Raw genomic sequence first — 20,185 nt, 5'->3', positions numbered from 1 at the left:
TCAAACTCAAGGTCATGGATGTTCATAAGACTATAACCTGACAGCTGATGATTGAGAAATATTACCATTATCAGCATATAGGTATAAAATAAGTGCTGCTGGGCGAGGTTTGTTTTGCCTGCCAACACTTGTGACTGGTTGCTGTCATCCTTCTAGTTTGCTTTTAGCTCATATTGTTCTTTTCATTTTGAATTTGTTCTGCATGACCAGGAAGTGCATTGTGCATTTGAAAAACCTTACCTTTGAATTACAAATAAAGTTGACCTCATCATTTAAAAGCAAAAGATACAGTGGATGATTTTTTTTTTTTTAATTTTACAAGTGTAGCTTCTTGATATAAACCGCTGAAGCTGATAAGACTTTACAAAGTTTGCAGCAGAAATGGAACCTTCTCAAAAAGATTGTTGATCTTGTATCTGTGGTATGGAAGCCCATCTACGCCAGGTAGAAAAAATATATCTGACTTATTACCTTAAAAATGTTGACTTATTATCTGTTTTATTAACTTTTAAAATTATTACTCAGTTACTACTCAAAATGTTGAGGTTATATGTCAGAATTCTGAGGTAATAAGACAAATCTTTGAAGCAAGTCAGATTCTGAGATACGCGAAACAAATTTAAGATAAGTTAGAATGTTAAGTCAGAAATTTGGATATGATATCAGAATATTAAGATAACACTTCAGAATTTTGACAAAAATGAAATGCTGCCTGGCAGAAATTGGGTTCCAGACAGTAGTGGTGCAGATTCTGGAGGGAAAACAATCAAATGATGTGAACCTCCAATCAGAACAAGGAGATGTTTCGACACTAGCATCCAAGTGTGTGCATTTGTTTAGATCTCAGAAATGCTGTATTTGTTTGTATTTTAAGTTCCAAAACAGCTAGCCTCATTGACTCTACCTTTGTTTGTTCTAGATTCCGAATACTACAAATTGACATACTTACCTTATACAGAATACTATATTATATAGACATGAGTGTTTTACTGGGAATTATTATACATACCACTTTTTCCATGGAATAAAAACATGTATTCTATTCCCTTCTAGTGGGTTTATAGATGACATGCAATATTCTTATCATATCGCTTATCCTCCCTGTATTACGCCACTCTCCCCAGTGGACAATCAAAATGCAATATTGTTATAATATCGCACATTGTCAAGACCTGAATACAATCAGAATCCATGTGCATCAGTGAGAATGGGGATGAGAGTGTAGTGAAGATGCAAGGAGTAGACGTAAAGAAAGTTGGTGAATTCAAGTACCTGGGGTTAACTGTGCAGGAAACTGGGGGCTGCGATAGTGAGGTGAGAAAGAGAGTGCAGGCAGGGTGGAGCAGTTCGAGAAGGATTTCGGGAGTCATTTGTGTTCGGAAAGTCCCAGCAAAAGTGAAAGGTAAGATGTATAAGACAGTAGTGAGACCAGCTGTGATGTATGGATTGGAGACCGTATCCTTAACGAAGAGACAGGAGGCAAAGTTGGAGGTGGCGGAGTTGAGGATGTTAAGGTTTGCGATGGGAGTGACGAGGTTGGACAGGATAAGGAACGAGCACATCAGAGGGACAGCACATGTGGAGAACTTGGGAATTAAGCAGAGAGATGAGACTGAGATGGTATGGACACATCCTGAGAAGAGATGCAGAGCATGTTGGAAGGAGAATGTTGAGGATGGAGCTGCCAGGCAAATAAAAACAAGGAAGGCCAAAGAGGAGATACATGGATGCGGTGAAAGAGGACATGAAAGTGGCAGGTGTGGTAGAGAAGGATGTGGAAGACAGGGAGCAATGGAGACAAAAGATCCGCTGTGGTGACTCCTAATCAGGAGCAGCCAAAAGAAGAAGAAGAAGATCGCATGTTGTCAAGACAACACGACGGCACACATCGGAGCTGATGCGAAGATCCAATGACAAAACTTTTCTGTTGCGCATGCACGCAATCATTTCTTTATCGGCCGGGAAAGAGAGAAGACAAGGCTAATCCAGTGCTAAGTTTAAGCACTAAATAAATAAACCGAAACTAAAGACGCGCTGAACATCTAAAAGGCTACTAAAACTTCATTAGATATTCTTCATGCGTATTTACAAGAGAAAAACATGCCAATGGACATAAAAAAGCTGGAAAAGAGACACATCAGAAATGTAAAACTTTCATGCTAGCAAGTGACTGTGACAATTTGTAAACAAACATGGCCGCCAGGTTTGCTTCGTTAAAAGCAGAAGATTTTGAGAGAATTTTGGCTGCCAGGTCGCTCCATTGTGTGTAGTTGTCAATGTTGATTTTAAAAGTAACTGAGTAAATTACACAGGGAGAATATAATAATAATAATAATAATGATAATAATAATATTTGGCTTGGGACGGCACGGTAGTGTAGTGGTTAGCACTGTCGCCTCACAGCAAGAAGGTCCGGGTTCGAGCCCCGTGGCCGGCGAGGGCCTTTCTGTGCGGAGTTTGCATGTTCTCCCCGTGTCTGCGTGGGTTTCCTCCGGGTGCTCCGGTTTCCCCCACAGTCCAAAGACATGCAGGTTAGGTTAACTGGTGACTCTAAATTGACCGTAGGTGTGAATGTGAGTGTGAATGGTTGTCTGTGTCTATGTGTCAGCCCTGTGATGACCTGGCGACTTGTCCAGGGTGTACCCCGCCTTTCGCCCGTAGTCAGCTGGGAGAGGCTCCAGCTTGCCTGCGACCCTGTAGAACAGGATAAAGCGGCTAGAGATAATGAGCTGAGATATTTGGCTTGACTGCACTAGCATTGGCCTGCACTAACACTACACCAGCTAGAAGCAACTGGACTGCCGCACTAACAGCACCGAGTCACGAGTAAACTAGCGCTGGCCTTCAAGTATGCTGATATGAAGAGTGTGTATGTACTATAATAATAATAATAACATTGGCTGACTTTTTTCGTGGTCTATCAAATATATTCCATTCAGCTAGCACAATATTGAACTCGTCTTCGACTCGTTCAAGCTCATGCTAGCTGAATGGAATATATCTGATATACCACTCAACGCCAGCCAATATTATTTAAATATACCATGTGTGTTTTTCATTCAAGCTACATCTGGGACATGGAGAACCAAAACCGTGACATAAATCTCTATTTGTCACTCGTGAGCAAATTGACGACACATCTTTGACGCGTTCAATATCATGCTAGCTGAATGGAATATATCTGATATACCATGAAAAAAGCCAGCCAGTATTATTATTATGATATATACATACTCTCTTGATATCAGCAATCTAGCTTACCTGCGAGTCGGCACCGTCAGCGCGGCAGTGAAGTCACCTTCCAGCTGGTGTAGCGTTCATCAGTAGTGTTAGCGAATGCTAATAAAGCAGTGCTATGGAGAGCAAGTAGCACAGGCTAACGACCAAGAAACTAAGATTTCTGTCTCCAGACTCTTCTTCTACCCACACTCGCCACAGTATTTTTCATTCAGACTTAAGCATTCATTTCCTTGTGTAATTTGCTCAGTTACTTTTAAAATCAACATCGACAACTACACACAATGGAGTGACCTGGCAGCCAAAATTCTCTCAACATCTTCCGTTTTTAACGAAGCAAACATGGCTACCATGTTTGTTTACAAACTGTCACAGTCACTCGATAGTGCAGAAGTTTTACATCTCCGGTGTGTCTCTTTTCCAGTTTTTTGATGTCCGTTGGTATGTTTTTCTCTTGTAAATATGCATGAAGAATATCTAATGAAGTTTTAGTAGCCTTTCGGGTGTTCAGCGCGTCTTTAGTTTCAGTTTTTAGTTGATTTATTTAGTGCTTAATTATAGCATAGCTAATCCTCACAGTAGCATTGGATTAGCCTTGTCTTTTCCCTTTCCCAGTGGACAAAAAAATGATTCTGTGCATGTGCAGCAGAAAAGTTTTGGGCAATTCCATGTAAATGTCAACCTCACCATGCAAAAATAAAGCAACATGTAATACATCAAAACCACTCCCAGAGATTTCACCTAGGCCTGTATTTTACAGATGTGAAGAAGTTGAACCAATTTGTAACCAACCTAATACATCACTGTCAGTCTTTCTTTCTTATAATGTAAACCCCAAGCTAAAATCAACTTTGATCATGTACAATTCTATATTATTGCCACAAGCCACAGAAATGTATGCTAAAATCCACAAAACAGCAAAACAATAGCCATCCTAAATATTATTTAAGAACTTTGATAGTTTTAGCTGATATTTACAGAGTTTTTCAAAGGGTTATGGTGGTTAAATTGCTGATTTTCTAAACATATGCCATGTCATTGGATATTTGCATGAGCTCTGACGTGTGACGTCATGTTGTCTTGACAACGTGCAATATTGTAACAGTATTGCATGCTCATTCTCCATTGGGTAGAGTGACATAATACACATAGGATAAGCAATATGCTAACAATATTGCATGCTGTCAAGCCAAATGAATGAAACCCTCTAGAAGGGAATAGAATACATGTTTTTATTCCATGAAAAAGTGTCCTGTATGTATAATAATCACCGATATTTCACTCCGGTGATGTCACTCCCAGTGTTTTCCCACTGACTAGACGCGCAAACCGGTTCAAAATTAAAATTCTTTTGATTAACTTGCATACTGTATGTTTTGTGGATGTGTCCATATGATATAAAGAACATTACACAGTGGTGCGAAGATATGAAGTTTATCTTCTTGTGTTGAAAATATTTTCAGTCGTTCACTCGTGAAATATGTTCACCACTTGAAGATAAACTTCATATCTTCACACAACCGTGTAATATCCTCTATATATACTGTATATTTTACTCTCTTTTTTTGTTTCTCTCTGCAGAAGCTGGCAGCTGAGTGTCAGAGTGCAGGCTACAGCGGCACCCTGATCCCGTACAAATGTGACCTGTGCAATGAGGAAGAGATCCTTTCCATGTTCTCTGCCATTAAGACCCTACTTCAAGGGGTGGACGTGTGTATCAACAACGCCGGCCTGGCTCATAGCGAGCCTCTGCTTAGTGGCCGCACTGAGGGATGGAAGAACATGCTGGATGTAAGATATACACACCGTTCATTCAGTTTAATGACATTTTAAACATTTCAATTAAACAGTAACCTTGATGCAATGGTGGTGTAGTGGTTAGCACTGTCGCCTCACAGCATGAAGGGTCTGGGTTCTAGCCCAGCAGCTGCCGGGGGCTTTTCTGTGTTGAGTTTGCATGTTCTCCCTATGTCTGCGTGGGTTTGCTCCGGTTTCCCCCACAGTCATAAATGAATATTTACCATACATGTCAACCTTTGGTCAATCAAACCTGTATAACCAACCTCCAAAATCCGTATTTCCCTTATAAAATCCGTATAAGATGCAAATTAAAATAATTTACCTAAAATTTGAATGATAATTAACAATGATATATCCCAGTTACTTTTTATTCAATATTAATAACAATAAACCTTCAGAATGAATACAAATGCTCCAATGTTCGACAAAAACACAAAGTGTCACTCTAATGTTCTGAATTGTACTCCATGACAGCTTTTTTTAGCAGTCTGCACCAATACCTCACTAGGCTGCATGTCACACCAAGTGTCTGTGTTGATCTTGCCGGAGTGCCCATTCAGAATCTTTTCAGTCGCTAGTGAAAGTCGCTCAGGTGGAAATACGTGTTTCAAACAAAATGTTACTTCCCGGTTGGCGGGATTCTCGCAATGTGGTGTGCGCATGATCAGAAGTGGAACGAAGTCTCGCTACCACAAGATAACGCGCGATTTCATAAGACTCTTTACTGGCTGTCAGTGCTTTCTGTAGTGTACAGTACGTTTGTAAATGTTATGCGCTCTTTTATCATCGTGGGAATTGATTATAGCTCTAAATAAATATTGAAGTTTTTTTAGAGAATCCGTATAACTTTATTTGTACGCCTGTATACTACGTTTATTGAATCAAATCCGTATAAAATACGGACATTCCGTATACAGGGGCACTTTATCAACACCCGTGGTCCAGGGGCTACTGGGTTTTTTGAGGCCCCTCATAGGCTACCTGTCAACCCTACTCTTACCGTTGGCCAGGAAAACACTCTTATTTTATTTGCAATACGTGTCAAGCATTTACAGTGTAAGCGCGTAATTAGCCTAGAAGCCTACGATAGGTTACGTTTGGCTCAGCGTAGCTGCGCAAGGCCCACGCTCACATCGCTCAACACATCCGACCACAGAGGGAGAGAAGAACGCGCGCATTATCATTACAGAGCCGGTTCTGATTATTACCACGGACAGGACAGTGATACTGTGTAACTTTCACGCAGGGGCATGGCCAGAGATAACCACACAAGCGCGTGTGCGCTATAATGTAGACCTATGTGCTGTAAACATAAAACACACACACCTACAGACAAGTCCTTTTAAAAAATAAAATACATAAAAATAGCTCGGCGGCATGAAAACAAACATTCACTGCAAGTCAAGGTACTTGGCTCAGCGGCCACATGAAACGTAAACACCATGGACAGCGGCCAAACTCATAACTCTACAGACCGAAATACACGAAACCAAGTCCTACTAGGGTCTATTTTACCGATCTATGTTCAAGCATCATGCAAGTCTTCCTTCTCCTTGACTAAGACCGTGCATTCAACTGCCTTTTTGACATGACTGCATCGAAATACCACTTGCAACAATATTTCACGCACTCCATCAAGAAAAAAGTTAAACATGATGAACACGGGCATACTGTTTTGAGCATACGATTTTTTAAAAAGAAACTAGCTACATCAAAGTCCTTCAATAAACCCATTAGCGCAAATGAGCTTAACCTAGTTCAAAGCATGACGCTAGCAGTAGCTGCATAAGGCAAAATCATGTGGGCCTTTCGTCAACAACAAGCCACGGCGGGCAAACATTAATAATCAAGTGTCCTTACCTTAAAACGTTAGGCAACGATTCTATCATTACCTGCATCTCTCTCTTTTTTTTTCCTTTTATGCGCCCCGCTAACATGTGAACGCTTCATCTTTCAAAGCCTCTAAATTTTGTGTCTCTGTAGTCTGCAGTCTTTGGCGCGCTTTCGTGCGTGACGTTACATTTTGTTACATTTTATTCTGGTACAGTTGTGGGTGTTCGTTTCGCGAACCACATCCACCATGTCTCTTACAGCAGGCTACTGTGTGCTCATTTATTTCTAACCTTATTTCTATCCATACATTAATGTAGGCCCACAATTCTGACAGTTTATTATTTTATTAATATTACAAGGCCCCTTTACGAGGCCCCTGATTGGCTGTGGCCCAGGGGCTTGAGCCCCCCGAAGCCCCCCCCTTAAAGCGCCGTTGTCCGTATAGGTTGACATGTATGATTTACCCAACTTATAAATTGAAAGTCAATGGTTAATTTGAAAAAAAGATATTTTGTGTAAACGATTAGAATGTCGGGCGGCACAGTGGTGTAGTGGTTAGCGCTGTCGCCTCACAATAAGAAGGTTCTGGGTTCGAGCCCCGTGGCCAGCGAGGGCCTTTCTGTGCGGAGTTTGCATGTTGTCCGCGTGGGTTTCCTCCAGGTGCTCCGATTTCCCCCACAGTCCAAAGACATGCAGGTTAGGTTAACTGGTGACTCTAAATTGACTGTAGGTGTGAATGGTTGTCTGTGTCTATGTGTCAACCCTGTGATGACCTGGCAACTTGTCCAGGGTGTACCCCGCCTTTCGCCCATAGTCAGCTGGGATAGGCTCCAGCTTGCCTGCGACCCTGTAGAACAGGATAAAGCGGCTAGAGATAATGAGATGAGATGAGATTAGAATGTCCTTCAACCATTAGCATGGATGCTAGTGAACCACGGCTTTTGTATTTGCTCTCAACGGAATTTAATAGGATTTATTGGGATTCTCCTGAAGGTATGTGTGTGTGTTTGGGTCTACATAGGAGTGTAAATTAGGTTCAGATTTTTTAAAGTCAACAATTATGTGATGAAAGTTGAGTCAACGTTGACTAATTGTTGATTAGCCTACTTCATTCATAAAACCACAGGAAACAGGAATGCTTAGCAACAATCTTCATACATATATATGCTGACACATAGCTACCGAAACAAGTAGAAACAACAACAGGTTGAACCTCGGCAGCAACAATTTACGCAACAATAACACTTGTAGCCGATGCTACAACTTCCATTTAAGTGCAAAAGAAGAACGATCTGTATAACACTTGGGGGAAAAACAAAACTCAGTCAAGGTCCAGCTTGTAAGCCTACTAGTCGCTGTCAGAGTCCTGTTCAGTCACAGTTTTTGCTTTTCAATCCTGGTTTGTGTGTACAAAGATAAAGGCATCAATGTGAGCTGGATTAAGACTCGCCCTTTGTTGCGTGATCATATTCCCAATCAGAGAAAAAATTCTCTTGCTTGGCCAAGTTGGTTTTGGGCAGGTTGGCCAAACAGGAAAATCTGTCCTGGTTGCGGGCCCACCGCTGCCGCGGCTTCTCCATGGTGTGAATATTCAGTGCTAAGAAATAATTATGGAATTCTTCAGCTACGGTACTGTGATGTCCCACTTTCCTTCTGCTTTGATCGAGTGGCCCAAAATGTTGCTCAAAGTCTTGCTCAAGCTTGGCTTTTTTTCCTCATGACTGGCTCACTTTCGTTATCAACAGTGTCCTTGTTTTGGACGTTGTTTGTATCATAATCACATGATTGGTGGCTAGTTGATTTCAAGTATAAAGCGTCATCACAGAGCAGTAAAGTTGACTGTTTGACGAGTTGATTAGTCTGTGCAACCCCTAGTGTAAATGTTACAGGTGATTTTTGAAATCAGGTGATTCTGGATTTACCTAGGTGAATTAGGATTTAGGGTTAGGGTTGGGTAATCTAGTGGAATGTTTAATTTCTGTGTTGCAGTCGAATCCTCTGTGGCGTAGTGGTTGACTTCAAAGCAGAAGGTCCTCAGTTCAATTCCCAGCAAGGACAGTAAAAAGTGAAAAAAGCAAATTAAATTAGACATGTATATAAGTGTAATTCTGGGGAGAGAGATATAAGAGGATAGAAGATATAAAGGAGGTGGGGTGAGCGAGAAACAAGAGGGGAAAGGTGAATCGAGAGAGGTTATCGAAGTGTTCTCATTCTTTTTTGAACCCCCTCCAAAAAATCCAAGCCCCTCCTTTTTTTAATGAGTCCCCCCCCAAAAAAAATCCCGTTTAAGAATGTTGACCTAATTCACATAGGTGAATCCAGATGAGCCATGAATGAGCCAAGAAGTCTTTATTTATCACATGTACACTCGAGCACAGACTTAAGCACATAGTGAAATTTAACCCATCTGAAGCAGTGAACACACACAAGTGAGCAATGAGTGCACACACACACACACACATACCCAGAGCAGTGGGCAGCTATGCTACGGTGTCCGGGGAGCAGTTGGGGGTTAGGTACCATGCTCAAGGGTACTTCAGCCCAACCTTCAGGCCAAGGCTGCTCCATGTTAACCTAACCGCATGTCTTTGGACTGTGGGGGAAACCGGAGCACCCGGAGGAAACCCACGCGGACACGGGGAGAACATGCAAACTCCACACAGAAAGGCCCTCGCCGGCCCCAGGGTTCGAACCCAGGACTCTTTTTGCTGTGAGGCGACAGCGCTAACCACTACACCACCGTGCCGCCATCGAAGGTCATGTGACGGACAAAAATCACCAGTTTTTATATTTATTTATTTATTTATTTTACCTGACATGAATATAATCTTTGTATAATCATGTCAGTAGTTTTCCATTTTTAGTAAAAATCATTTTCTTCAGAAGCATACATTTAAGACCATACATCAAGTGTGTAAGCTCCAAATATCAGGCCTCAGGAAAAGAGCCTGACGTTACCCCCACACTCCTGTTTGACTCCAGAGGCCTCTGTATTTCCGCTTTATTGTCTGAGCGTTAGTGCTTTCCTCATACAGTGTGATTCATTGAGCTCTCCACCATCCATTATTCACCAGAAACGTCTCCCATTCAGCAACTAAACAGTTCCCATGCCTGTGCATTTGTTGCCATGGCTAGCATTCTTACTGTGTGTGTGTGTGTGTTTTGTTTTAGTGCCAACTTTCTTTTTCTTTCATTTAAGCCCCCAAAAAAATCAGAATGAAAGAATGGTCTCAGATTTGCAAAACATTAAAGACGTGGGGTTCCTGCTTCTATCCTGAGTTCAGGTTTGGTTCTTCCTGTGTTCTCCTAGGTTCTCTAGTTTCTTCCCGTCTCCCAAAAATATGCTGGTAGTCTGATTGGCGAGGCTAAATTACCCCTAGGTGTGAATAAGTGTTGTGCATGGTGTTCTCTGATGGACTGACGTACCATTCAGGTTGTATTCCTGCGTCACACTGAGTGTTCCCTGGACAGGCACTGGATCCAGTATGGACCTGAGACACATGAAGCTTAATGTGCTGCATAACACACTTGGAGGAAAGCGCTATCTACCCTCTTCCACATACCATGAGCTCACATGTGGCCGTGATTGGCCAGTGTCGCTGTGATTGACATGACGGAGAGAAAGTGAAAGAGGATGATATCAATCCCACTCAGAGAGCATGGCCAGTTTTGTTCCCTCGGCTCCCGGCCATGGATGGCTTTGGCATTGTCAGGATTTGGACTCATGCTCTCCTGAGGATAGAGATTTAGTCCCACCCTCTTAATTTCCCATCACCACCTTTAAACACAGTATAAAATAGAACTTGACCTGTTTCACCGTGTTAGTTCGTGTTCCTGGTCATATGATGCACAAGTCACCATTTTCCATCACTTTTTATCCCCTGCTGGCCGAAAGGCCCAAAGTGGGATTATGTTGTGGCAATGTCCATCCATCTGTCCGTCCGTCCGTCCGTCCCAGGAAGGGTGCTCACCTTCTGAAATCAACTCCTCTCACAAGTTTCGGAGGAATTTCACGAAACTTGACAAGAGGCATTGTTATATGTTGGTTATACGCATATTGCAATTTCGTTAAATTCGGTCATGTTTTACCAGAGTTAAGGCCAGTGGCGGCTGGTAGTCTTTCAAACAGGGGAGGCTGGTCGGTTACGATATTTCCAGATTTTAAAAGAAAAAACACATCAATTTTGCCCATACTCTTGCCTCTGATCTGGCTGATTGTTGGCAGGGTCACAAACTGTGAAATAACAGGTTCTTTTGGCCCATTAGCCGACTGTCCAATATACATGATGGTGGTGTTGGGGGGGGGTATATTTTAACATTTTATATTTTAAAATTGTGGCATGGCGGCACGGTGGTGTAGTGGTTAGCGCTGTCGCCTCACAGCAAGAAGGTCCTGGGTTCGAGCCCCGTGGCCGGCGAGGGCCTTTCTGTGTGGAATTTGCATGTTCTCCCCGTGTCTGCGTGGGTTTCCTCCGGGTGCTCCGGTTTCCCCCACAGTCCAAAGACATGCAGGTTAGGTTAACTGGTGACTCTAAATTGACCGTAGGTGTGAATGTGAGTGTGAATGGTTGTCTGTGTCTATGTGTCAGCCCTGTGATGACCTGGCGACTTGTCCAGGGTGTACCCCGCCTTTCGCCCGTAGTCAGCTGGGATAGGCTCCAGCTTGCCTGCAACCCTGTAGAAGGATAAAGCGGCTAGAGATGATGAGATGAGAAATTGTGGCATGTTGTTTAAAAATTGACCTCGGCTGTGTTTTTGTTTAAAAATGTTTTCCAAATTGTAGCTGTGTTTAATTCATATCCAGAAAAACATATATTCCAATAGATTATACTCAGCATAAACATTTTAAATAGATTCTATATTTTTGGTCCATCCATGACATATTACTAAAGTAGCCTATTTACTGTTGTTGATGTGGGTCACTTGCTGTTAGCCAATTCACTTTCTCGTACCAGGAGAGCTGAAAGGAACGAGTATTATTCCCTACCTTTTTCACCAAGTCAAATTGAGGCGTTGGTCTACCCTGCTCTTTAATTTTAATTTTTTCCTCGAAAGGAAGACTGGCAAATGGCTTCGCCAAAATTAAATCAGCAATGCTTGGCATCCGTGCGCAGCTTTCTTGCTAGCTGACTAGCCCCCTCAAGTTCAAGTTCAGTCACTCAAATAAACGAAATTTCTGGAACTAAGATAGCAAACTTGACAACACTATATTTACACTTTATTTACAATGAAAATATATACAAACTAAAAAAGCTGGTAGAAACCGTATGAAATGAATGAAATCGAAATGTAAGCCGATCTCTTACAATACACCACAGCACTTACAAATCCGCATGGGACTGAACTGATGTTGCCAGATACTGCTGACGTTATCCAGCCCAAAATATGTTCAAAACCAGCCAAAATGCACTTAAAACCGCCCAATTGGGTGGGAAATCGCCCAATCTGGCAACACTGTCCGCTGCCTGTCTATAGTTGAAACGAGCTGTCAGTCAAAGAAAATATCCGGCCGCTTTCACCAATCCCCAGTCTCCTCGCGGAAACTGCCATGTCCCTCCCATGTGAGGCTCGGAGTCCGTGGGCGGGCGTTTTCACAGTATTTGTCCAATAACCGTCTTGCATTTTGAGATTGAAAAGCGCATAGCTCCCAAATGCCGTTGAAGTCCATTGAGGCTGGGAGTCCGTGAGACTCCGTGGGCGGGCATTTTCGCAGTATTTGTCCAATAATCGTCTTGCATTTTGAGATTGACAAGCACATAGCTCCCAATCCACTGAGGCTGGGCTGCATCGCGCTGTCACGAGGGGGAAAAACTCACGCACACATTAGGTGAACTGGGGAAAGTTATAACGGAATGATTTCGCACTGTAGTTGGGTTGAGCACATATATTTCTATGATTCTGGATCTGAAATAGCAATGTTATAAGGTCGGCTATAACATAAGCCTAGCGCAATTCATCCTACACGATGTTCGTCATTTTTAGAGGAGGCTGTCCATCCCTCGTTGTCTTAGAGCAATCGCCCGTGGTTAAGGCATAGTTGCCAGCGGGGGATATTGTGCTCTCAGAGCACTCTTGTCCAAAGATTTTCCATGATCTTCTGTCGAAATGAAGACTTTTGTCTGCCTCTAAATAAACTTTTGAGAACATCACCATGCACATGAGATGGGAAAAACAGTGCAAAATAATTATAGCGTCATGTCATGCATCACAGTGCAGCTAAATCTTGATGGATGAAAGCAGAAAAGCAGCCAGTCATTATTTCTGCCCGAATGTCCTGTATCACTCTGAGACACTTTGACTTGATCTCTTCAAAGTTCAAATGTCCTTTCCGAGGTCAGAAATCGCCTGCGCTAAATTGCGTGGAAGAAAGGATGAGAAGGAAGTTGTGGTTCTTTCTGACCTAGGAAATTTTGTGGTTGTGGCTTTTCTGTTACTGTGCCTCAGTGTTGTCTCAATCTCCTTTTTAGGTGAACGTTCTCGCTCTGGCTATTTGCACGCGTGAAGCTTATCAGTCTATGAAGGAGAGAAACATCGACGATGGACACATCATCAACATCAACAGGTCTGATCCTGAAACCTGACATCAGATCCATGATTTACTGACTGTGAAAAAGTTGTATTAATAAAAGCATCAGTTCTGAGCCATTTAGATTTAATGTAGTAGAACGTCTGTGAAACAAGTTCCTATTGTTATCCATCCATCATCTGTACCGCTTGTCCATCAGGGTCATGGAGGAAGCTGAAGCCAATTCTAGCTGACTTGAGATGAGAGGCGGGGTACACAAATTTATAGATTTGCAGAGTCGCCAATCTGTTGCAGGGCTAACACAGAGACGAACAACTATCCACACTCACGTTCACACCTAGGAGTAATTTAGAGTAGCCAGTTGACTTAATCCACATGTCTTTGGACTCTGGGAGGAAACCAGAGCACCCAGAAGAAACCCACGCAACCATGAAGAGAACATGCAAACTCCATACAGAAAGGCCCCCGTTGCCTACGAGGTTCGAACCCAGAATCTTCTTGCTGTGAGGTGACAATGCGAACCACTGTGCCGCCCTGCTTATGTTATAGCAGCTATAAACAGTTGTTTTCTTACTAGCCTTTCGTTTTTCTCTAGCTCTTAAAGTTAAGAAGAAAAAAAATACAGCTTGTTATATTACTGTAAAACCATAAAGCCCTCCGTCCTGAAAGTCTTTTTCCTGAAAACTTACACTGATGTTGGAGACTCCTTCCAGCAGGCTTGTAATACTCGAGTCCGACTCATGCCCTAATTTTCAGGACTCGTGACTCGACATGGACTTAAAGTGCATATCACGGGTAAATTCAGGAGCAAGATCAATGTAATTCTCCTATTTTATATTAAACTTTGGTCAAATATCTGTAACATTTTGCATTTTGTGCAATTTTTTTTACCTTGCGCAATACCGGAAAAATTCAGTTGAAATCAAGCCATTTGAGGCGAATTGGTCCGCCTCTGAAAAAACTTGGCATTTGGATTTCCCGGGAAACATTGATTTTCGTGACGTCGCGTGCGGGACGCCTCCTTCTGAATCCTACGTCAGCGCTGGTTTGTTTATGAGAAAACGACCTGGTGGTTTTCTGCAAATTTCTTCAACATTATCACGTAATTAGGGCGGCACGGTGGTGTAGTGGTTAGCGCTGTCGCCTCACAGCAAGAAGGTCCTGGGTTCGAGTCCCGTGGCCGGCGAGGGCCTTTCTGTGTGGAGTTTGCATGTTCTCCCCGTGTCCGCGTGGGTTTCCTCCGGGTGCTCCGGTTTCCCCCACAGTCCAAAGACATGCAGGTTAGGTTAACTGGTGACTCTAAATTGACCGTAGGTGTGAATGTGAGTGTGAATGGTTGTCTGTGTCTATGTGTCAGCCCTGTGATGACCTGGCGACTTGTCCAGGGTGTACCCCGCCTTTCGCCCGTAGTCAGCTGGGATAGGCTCCAGCTTGCCTGCGACCCTGTAGAAGGATAAAGCGGCTAGAGATAATGAGATGAGATGAGATTATCACGTAATTATTAAAATGGTTAACAGATGTATCATAGGAGGGTGTAGCAACATTACATTTTTCATCCAAAGGTGAAGTAACATTGCGGTCACGTGACAATTCCATATTTCAATGCAAAATCGCTAGCTGCTAAACTTGGTCTACACAGGCTGTGCACTGAAACCGTGCAAGCTTGCGCAGCCTGCTGGCGCTTCCGCAGGTAACGTCACGAATCTGGCTCCAGACTCCCTTGGGATTTTTCCAGACGCGTTTTGTTATTTTATTTTTTTCTGCTGTAGACAGATGGCCTTGTGCAAAATTACCCTTCTGGATGAGTGTGTAAAGGGACATACGTTCATATTAAAAAAAAAACGAATTTGGTCCAGGATATGCACTTTAAGCACTGATGATTCGGACTCGTGCATTAACTGCATTCGGACTTGGAAATTGAAGACGAGGACTTGGATATTTTCTTTATTTTTGTAACATGCCATAATAATTTGGCATAAGATACTCATATCTACATTAATTTTGGACTAATTTCGTGCAAGAGTGTCACACCTGTGCGCATACATGTCAACCCCTCACGGCTCTCACCTGTACTCCCTGGTAAAGAAATCCATAATTTCCATACCAAATCCATAGTAATATTTCATGCATAATAAAAATGTATCAGATCTTACCTAATATATGCACTGGTTTATTTCTGTACATCCATATGTACTGTTAACACTCAATTAAACAACAGTCAGTGTTTTCTTAACCCTATATCAGTTCAACAAAATTTAGTGTCTCTTCTCACATAATCCAATAATTTGGGGTTCACTTGGCACACTGTTCAGCAATGTTCCTGTTTGCTTTTGCATGAAGAAATTAATTGACGGCTGTCTCTTTTTCTGGTTTGCATTCTTCACATGCATTTGAGATTTCATGTGTTCCCTCACGTCGTACCGTAAATTCCAAATGCAAACACTTTCACGTCTCTACAACAAATTGTGCAGTTGACATACTCAACATCCATTTTGGAAGCGATAATTATTCCATTGAATGTTTCTGTCCATTCGGGAAGAAAGCAACCTCCAGTTTTAGATGTTTTGAGTTTTTTCTTCAATGGTGCTGACATCTTGACCTCTTGACCTGTCTGTTACGCTACATGTGCTGTTATTTCCCGCTCGGTGTGCAGGAAAATCACAATTGCGCATGCTCAGACATTCGGAATGGCTTGTTGCTACTAGCGGAAGTACCGGTTGAGTAATTCTAAATGTAGAAAATGGCGGCTCCCATGCATTTTCGTATTTCATGACGATTTTTTTGATGGTAATAAATCAAAATAATTTTAAGGTGAAAATGTAGAAAAATCCGTAGTTGAATACCACTACGCCCGTACCATTTTTAAAATGCCAAAATCCGTAGGGAATACGGGAAATCCGTAGGGGTTGACATGTATGGGTGCGCCTTGGCGTGTGCATCAGATAGACTCTCGGGCGCGCTCCAGACAGTGCGCATGCCAAGCAGACTCTCGCGCGTGTGCTGTAAATGACTCGTATCTCCACAGGATTAAGACACAATCAGCACGCCTATATAAAAACTGTGAAAACACACTTACTTTGCGAAGTATTGAGTTGCATTGCTGACACATTACTGAGCCTTATTTCCTTGTTTGTTTTTCCTGATCCCTGATTTCCTATTTCTCGTCTTTGATTGTGCCGAGTCTACGATAGCCTGTTTGTGCCTCGCTCGACCTATTGCCTGTTTCAGCGTTTTACGATTTTGCCTGCCGTTCTGGATTGTTTACCTGTCTTCACTTGTATTAATAAACACACCTTCTGCACTTACATCCGTCTCCCAACCATCTCTGACAGAATACTTCACACTCTCTGATAAAGAGAAGCACGTTCACCTGTTCATACGTCATGTTCAGGAACAAACTAATGTTAATGGCGCTGAAACAGCCACCGTCAAGTGGTGCGATTGGAGTCTTGTTCTCGGACTCGACTCAGATCAACAGTGGACTCGACTCGGATCAATACTGGACTCGATGTGGACTCAACTCGAATTTTTTTTAAATGACTCGGACTTGAACACTGGGGACTTGAGACTGGACTTGGACTCGAGGTTTAGTAACTTGACTACAACACTGCCTTCCAGAAATGCCAAAATAAATGTCCATGTCAATAATTTAACATAATTTATAATACCATTTTTCTTTACTGTACAAGTAAGTAAGTTGCCACTGTAGACAAAATCTCATCTCATCTCATCTCATCATCTGTAGCCGCTTTATCCTGTTCTACAGGGTCGCAGGCAAGCTGGAGCCTATCCCAGCTGACTACGGGCGAAAGGCGGGGTACACCCTGGACAAGTCGCCAGGTCATCACAGGGCTGACACATAGACACAGACAACCATTCACATTCACACCTACGGTCAATTTAGAATCACCAGTTAACCTAACCTGCATGTCTTTGGACTGTGGGGGAAACCGGAGCACCCGGAGGAAACCCACGCGGACACGGGGAGAACATGCAAACTCCGCACAGAAAGGCCCTCGCCGGCCACGGGGCTCGAACCCGGACTTTCTTGCTGTGAGGCGACAGCGCTAACCACTACACCACCGTGCCGCCCTATAGACAAAATAACACATTAATTATCTCCACCCACTTTGTTGGAGAAGGTTATATTTTCGCCTGTTTGTTTGTTTGTTTGCTTGTTCACTTGTTCCCAGTGTAACTCAAAAGTAGTGAACAGATTTTCATGAAATTTGTAGGAAAGGTTGGCCATGGGCCAAGGAACAATTGATTAGATTTTGATGTAAATCTGGATATGTATGCGGATCCAGGATTTTTTTTTTGTAACTCAAAAAGTAGGAAACGGATTTTGATGAAATTTGGTGAACAGTATTAATATTATCCGAGGTTCAAGTGATTTGATATTGATGTTGATAATATGTGGCTTGGCAGAGGTATGCACTCTACCGAGTACCCTCTTAGTTTAAACTTTGCAGTCATACTACTGTTACGCTACGTTCACACTGCAAGGCTTAATGCTCAATTCCAATTTTTTTGTGAAATCCGATTTTTTTGTGAGGTCGTTCACATTAACAAATATATGCGACTTGTATGTGATCCTCAGTATGAACGAAAAGCGACCTAAAAGTGTTCCGCATGCGCATTGCAGGATACGACGACGTCACACGCAGTGAGCATGGCCAGTGTTTACGGAAGTAAAACCGCCCGGTTGCGGTATGACCCATCCAATCTAGCTTGAATAGCTGCATCCCCCCAAATGGAAATCAGCTCCCTAACCTCGGCGTCCTTCCATTGAGAAGATTCAGAACCTTCACAGCCCGAAGCGTCCCTCGCATTGATGTCATGCGCAGGGGCGCAGATACGTTTTTTGAACTGGGAGGGACAAAAAATTGGGGGGGGACAAAGCTGCCAGCAAACCAACCCCAACCCCGATATGCCTGTCAAACTTGTTGTTAGTAACCATAGCAACCAAGCTCGAGCTCGCAACCTGTGCAGTCTGCGCAGCTCAACCAACCGAATATCAGTCTTTGTTTTATGTGAGTTGTTGCAACTATGTATACACTGCTGTGCACCTCAATAAACCGAATGGTAATTAGTCTTTTAATTTTTCCGTGAGGTTTGCCTTATACAAAGACAGCATAGACGTTTTTTCCTCCCTATAAGTGGGGGGGACCGAACGAGGTGAATTTAATTCTGGGTGGGACGAATCCCGCCCGTCCCCCCCCCCTCTATCTGCGCCCGTGATTATGCGCCATGTTGTTGTAACTTTTTTTGAGAGACCCGCCGCCTACTTCAGCGCAGAATAGTGACGTTTGTGGCTTGTTGATGACGTGTAAGTCGGATGAATGCGACCTGGCGGTTCAGACTGAAGTCGCATATGAAAAGAGCGGATAGGAATCGGAATTAGGACCACATATCCAAACGGCCTGGGTCGGATTTGAAAAAATCGGATCTGTGTCGTTCATATTGTCAATAAAAGATCGGATACAGGTCACATATGGGCGAAAAGATCGGATTCGAGTCACTTCAGCCTGCAGTGTGAACGTAGCCTTAGACTGCTGTTTTCGAAAACTAAGCACCACTTTCTGACCAATCAAAATCCAGAATTCCACAGTGCTTTGCTTTAAACCCAATCCTGATAGCAGGTGTACATGTACAAGTGCTAAATACAGTACAGTGCCTTGCAAAAGTATTCATCCCCCTTGGTGTTTGTCCTGTTTTGTCGCATTACAAGCTGGAATTAAAGGGATAGTTCGGGATTTTGACATGAATCTGTATGGCATCCCCATCAATCGTGTCATGCAAACACACTGACTTACCCCCGACAGCATCCTGTGAGTCCAGTTCTTGTCCAGTTTTGGTCCAGACGAAAGTAGTCCGGCAAGTTTGTTGGGGTCACGAAAGTAAAACGTTTTTCGTCTCAAAACAGTATGTGTTCAAAAGAGTGATATATGGGGGTGTCGTGGCTCAGGTGGTTAAGGCGCCATACCATGAATGCGGGCGACCTGGGTTCGATTCCGGCCCGAGGTCATTTCCCGATCCCTTCCCGTCTCTCTCTCTCCCGCTCATTTCCTGTCTCTACACTGTCCTATCCAATAAAGGTGCAAAAAGCCCAAAAAAATATCTTTAAAAAAAAAAGAGTGATATATTTGCATCACAAAACCGTTGCCAAATAAAAAGTCAGACCTTGAAATCGCTTGGCACTATTTTCTCTCCCTTCTTATCACTGCGCGCTGCCGCCAGGTGACAGCCACGGCTGTTTCATTCATTGTTTTAGTGATGGGAATTTCGGCTCTTTTGGCTCTTCTTACTATAAGGAGCCGGCTCTTTCGGCTCCCAAACGGCTCCTGAGATTTTATTTTTTATTTAATTGCTGCAATTAACTAGTTAATTAATTACATTATTATTTATATTTTATCAATAGGATGTTTTCCATTTTATTTTTTAGTTTTTGTAGCCATTGTAAAGCTTTGTAAAGTATAGCAGTGTAACAATGTTCTAGCTATAGAAATAAAACTTACTTACCAATTAATAAATTATTTTCTCACAAACATAATGCAAAACTGTGTTATATTACCAATATAAAATACACAGAAGACATCAACTGTTATCCTTTATGGCTTTATTTCACACTCGACCTTGAACAAAATGCCACAAAATAAATTATGAAGTATAAATCAGGCCTAAGAAACTATGAAGCAAAGTTGGAAATTATTTTAACAAACACAGAACAATGTGCAACAAAATATGTGGCACCTTGAGCGCATGGAAAAAGAGAAAAAAGTGCCGCAC

The 20,185-nt window shown here is 42.6% G+C and overlaps 1 protein-coding gene across 1 annotated transcript in view; it reads left to right on the top strand.

Annotated features, from left to right (window-relative positions):
- The window catches only part of dhrs11a (dehydrogenase/reductase 11a), a 148,590-nt gene that overhangs the window by 114,298 nt on the left and 14,107 nt on the right, over positions 1-20,185 (top strand). The window contains exons 2-3 of the mRNA XM_060912150.1: positions 4,819-5,028; positions 13,338-13,432. Of these exons, the coding sequence (XP_060768133.1) occupies positions 4,819-5,028; positions 13,338-13,432 (305 nt within the window). The remainder of the gene's footprint in view (positions 1-4,818; positions 5,029-13,337; positions 13,433-20,185) is intronic.

This window comes from Neoarius graeffei, chromosome 28 (assembly GCF_027579695.1).
Source record: "Neoarius graeffei isolate fNeoGra1 chromosome 28, fNeoGra1.pri, whole genome shotgun sequence".
Taxonomy (NCBI): domain Eukaryota; kingdom Metazoa; phylum Chordata; class Actinopteri; order Siluriformes; family Ariidae; genus Neoarius; species Neoarius graeffei.
This window is presented reverse-complemented; position numbering and strand designations above follow the sequence as displayed.